The sequence below is a fragment of the Laccaria bicolor genome, genomic scaffold (assembly GCF_000143565.1).
Source record: "Laccaria bicolor S238N-H82 LACBIscaffold_142 genomic scaffold, whole genome shotgun sequence".
Taxonomy (NCBI): domain Eukaryota; kingdom Fungi; phylum Basidiomycota; class Agaricomycetes; order Agaricales; family Hydnangiaceae; genus Laccaria; species Laccaria bicolor.
The window spans coordinates 19,570-23,578 of NW_001890002.1; the positions used below are offsets into that span (position 1 = coordinate 19,570).

The 4,009-nt window shown below is 40.1% G+C and overlaps 2 protein-coding genes across 2 annotated transcripts in view; one reads left to right on the forward strand and one right to left on the reverse strand.

The window, feature by feature from the left end:
* Positions 1 to 701, forward strand: part of LACBIDRAFT_335745 (uncharacterized protein) — a gene marked incomplete at both ends in the record, with an annotated part of 3,661 nt that extends 2,960 nt beyond the window's left edge. Inside the window, 3 exons of the mRNA XM_001890633.1 lie at positions 52 to 96; positions 502 to 563; positions 632 to 701. Of these exons, the coding sequence (XP_001890668.1) occupies positions 52 to 96; positions 502 to 563; positions 632 to 701 (177 nt within the window). The remainder of the gene's footprint in view (positions 1 to 51; positions 97 to 501; positions 564 to 631) is intronic.
* A 110-nt stretch (positions 702 to 811) lies between these two features.
* On the reverse strand, positions 812 to 1,470 carry LACBIDRAFT_335746 (uncharacterized protein; the record flags this gene model as incomplete). Its single annotated transcript, XM_001890635.1, has 4 exons — positions 812 to 1,041; positions 1,092 to 1,157; positions 1,195 to 1,263; positions 1,449 to 1,470. The coding sequence occupies 4 exons, from the start codon at positions 1,468 to 1,470 to the stop codon at positions 812 to 814; spliced, it is 387 nt and encodes a 128-aa protein (XP_001890670.1).
* Positions 1,471 to 4,009: the final 2,539 nt, after the last annotated feature.

Here is a 4,009-nt window from a genome sequence, read left to right on the forward strand (position 1 = left end):
GAACTAATATAAAAATATGAGGAACAATGGCAATATATGCCAAGAATTTAGGTATTCAGACTGGTAACATTACCTGTGCACCAGGTAACATTACCAGTGGGTTACCAGCAGGTAACATTTGTCTATGATATATCCTGTATCCATATATACACATATTCCTGTATCCTTGTATCTACATATACACATATCCTTGTATTCATGTATCCATCCATGTATACACATATCCTTGTATTCACATATACACATATTCTTGTATTCATGTATACATATCTCCTCATTGAGGGCTGATTTGAAGTCATCCTGTCAACTCAGCAGATGAGCCATGCAGCAATTGGTATTTCGGATGGGGCACACTGGAGAGCATTTAGCACATAATTTTGCAACATTGAATCCATGTTCTTGAAGTACTCAGTGCATTCCCTTTGACTGATCATCTTCAAGTGTCATTTTTATTGGATCCTATATGTAGGGATTGGCATGGGTAACCTGGGTTTTCTTTAGTGCAACCTGTACCCCTACCCACATAAACCTGTACCCACACCCAAGAGTATGGGTTTCGACAGGTATGAGTATAGGTTTGGAAAAACCCAGGGGTACATAGACCCATTCACAGATACCCTCATTGTAGCAGGTATATGGGATCCTACCCTTCCTCTGTATCATTTACCTTCCATTATGTCGGAAATTTCCCTGGCACCTAATAAGGGTTATTAGGCACCCAAGGCACCTGACATCTAATAATGGCTTACAATGGCTTACAATTTTGCAGTTAATTTATTAAGTTTGAGGTCAACCTGATTAGATCAGATTATCAGGCCTGATAAGGCTGAGCAATCTCGAAATCAAGGCGTGATCGAAATGGTCTCCACGGTTCTGGATCAACTGGCATATTAGCTGTGCCTTCAGAAGATGTGGTATAATCCTCAAAGTGATAGACATGAGTAGGTTTCCCACTCTGTGGATGGTATTCAACCTTGATATCATCAAGGATGGGGTCAATTGTAACAGGATTGGTGGTTGGTGACATGTTATCATCAAGATCTGCAAAATAGAGATTTTAGAAATGGGTTCAAGACAGCATGTGAGCTTACTAGGGATATCACTGTCAACAATTGGGCCATCTTGTTGCTCCAGTAAGGCTTGTGTACGCAGGTTAACTTTGAACTGTTGTTCTTTTTTTTTGTAATTACTCACGAAGTTGTGCAGAATTTCGACTGCTCGAAGCATTGCTAGCAGATTTTTGTAATCCTGGGGTGAATGAAGCTATTTGACAAACAAGTAAACTGAATTCCCAAAAGGAGCACTGTTTCTCCTACACAATAAGCCTTCACGGCGGACATGATCTTCAAATGCCTTCTCTGATGCATCAGTCTCTCGAGGTTTGGATTTACATGACTGTTCGTGACTTGCGATGCCCCTCGAAGCGAAATTGTTGCCACAGTACTGACAAGAAACTTTTCCAGCATCCATTCTGGTACTTCCTTTGCCTTTGGGAGCCATAATCTGCAAGCTGTCGAAGGGAAAGCAAACATTTGCATTCCTCACTCGCGATCTTATCAGTCGTGATAACCCTGGACCCCGTTCTAAAATAGGGCCAAACCTTATCATGCTTGGCGCAACATCGTGAGAGGAAAATGCCCTCCGATCAGGCCTGATGATACCGGTAATCTACATTATAAGGCCGGTGCCTTATCAGGCAGCTGGGAAATTTCCGACATACTTAGCATTTGTATCACATGACTCCCTTCCATATTTGTCAGTAGTAGTCATGTGACAATTTACCTTCTTACATCTCTACCACCACTGCATCTATTGCTTTCCAGCAGGTGTTCTATCATAGCTCAACCCAATAGGCAAGTGTTATTGTGTATTAACAGGTCACTGACACTCTTCTGAGATCGTAGCTGGGTCTCCACACCATTGTCATTTCAGCTCCATATGACTTTCATTGACAGCTCCTGCATTTAATGCACAGATTGTCCATTACACTCATAAAGCAGACCAATGAACCTCACAGGTGCAGTGCGAGTGTCAATTGACACTGCCATGCAGGCCTGCGAGGTTATGAAGGTCATGTCAATGATTGTTAGTGTTTGGAAGTCCAGTCTCATGACTGGAAAAAAGACCGTAACCAGACCGGACCAAGACTGCAAAAAACCGGACCTGCAGTTACGGTCTTTTATTTTTGAGAACTAAAGACCGCAAAAAAAACCGGTCTAAATGAACCGGTCTTAACCGGTTTGGACCGGTCTTTGTAGCCCCTTAAATACCCTTCAAAACGCACCCAAGCACGTATTAATTGGTTCAGAATTGACAAAGATATAAATAAAAGTGTAAAGTTTCGTTAAAAATAGTAGATGTACACGACCTTTTTTATAGAAACACCAATTCTCAACGGAATTTAACGTTCTTGGGCTCTTTTTAAAGCTACGAAACACATTAACAAATTTACCGATTCATAATTTTAAAATATTGGCCAGAAAACCGGTCTTAAACCGGTTAAAACCGAAGAAGACCAAGACCGGTCTATAGACCGCAAAAAGACCGCAGACCGCGGTTTTTTGTGGTCCGGTTCGGTCTTTTGACTTTTGGGGAAAATGCGGACCAGTTACGGTTACGGTTAAGGCCCAGAGGCATCAAAAAACCGGACCAGACCAGACTTTTAAACACTAATGATTGTCATTGTCATGTGTCATGGTTCTGTGCCACATGGTTGTTGTGTCAGTTCAGCTAGGTGTGTGTGAGCAGAGTCGTGAGCCAAGCTGGGAAGCATATGTTGTATGGGATCAAAGAAGTTCAATATATCAGTAATTTGATGTATGCATATAGGAAGAGAAACCTGGAATAAAATGGAATGAGTAAATTGACAATCCATGATGTTGTTAAAACCTTAAATGGGTGAAGGGGCTTGGCTATGGTTAAACATTTGGAGTAAAAGCCAAATAAAGAAAGCACTCCCCTCAGGCCTCAGGTCATGTGCCACCTATTCTGTGGTAACAGGTTGAGCTAAGCATGTATAAGTGCTCGGCAACTCTCCCCCACATCAGTCTCAGCTCAGGTCTTGTGACTCACAAAATTGACAAGTCTGGTTGTGGAGGCTCTTGACAGCACTTGTGAAGCTGCAATTACCACTGGCTCCACAATAACTGCCAGCTCCAGTCATGAAGCTGAACAGAGATGCTGCATCATCAAGTAAACAAGGCTACCTGCCTCACAAAATAACCACTCCCCTGTCCAATTCAAAGTTGAAATATTATTCTCAATGTACCTTGAATGACATCTCATAACTCTACATCCATATTAATTCATGTAAGTCATGTACAAAGAGTGTGATAGGCAGCTACAGTACTCCCATAGAGTTTAGAAACCTAGATTATCTTCTAGATGTTTGATGGATGGGGTTTGAAAATATATTCAGCCAGCTTTCTAAACAGTACAAATCTACACAAGCATAATCAATTTTTTTTGTGGAAGCAGATCTTGTTCAAATTCAGGATTCCCCACTTGAGCTCATTATTGTATATGTGGTATCCCTGTATACATGTGTATTCATGTATCCACATATATGTGTATTCTTGTATTCATGTATTCATGTATCCATGTATACATGTATCCTTGTATCCATGTATCCACATATTCTTGTATTTATGTATACATATTCATGTATCCACATATATGTGATGTATACACATATCCATGTCATGTATACATGTATTCATCAAGAATATGCATATATGTTGGATACATGAATACATAGCTATGTGTATACAAGGATACCCACATACATGGATACCTGCATACAAGAATATGCATATACATGGATACATGGATACATGCATATATGGATACAAGGATACACATATTCATGGATGCAAGAATATACATATACATGGATATACATATTCATGGATACAAGAATACACATATATGTGGATACATNAATACAAGAATAGATAAGATACATGAATACATGTATCCTATTCATGAATGCAAGAATACACATATATAT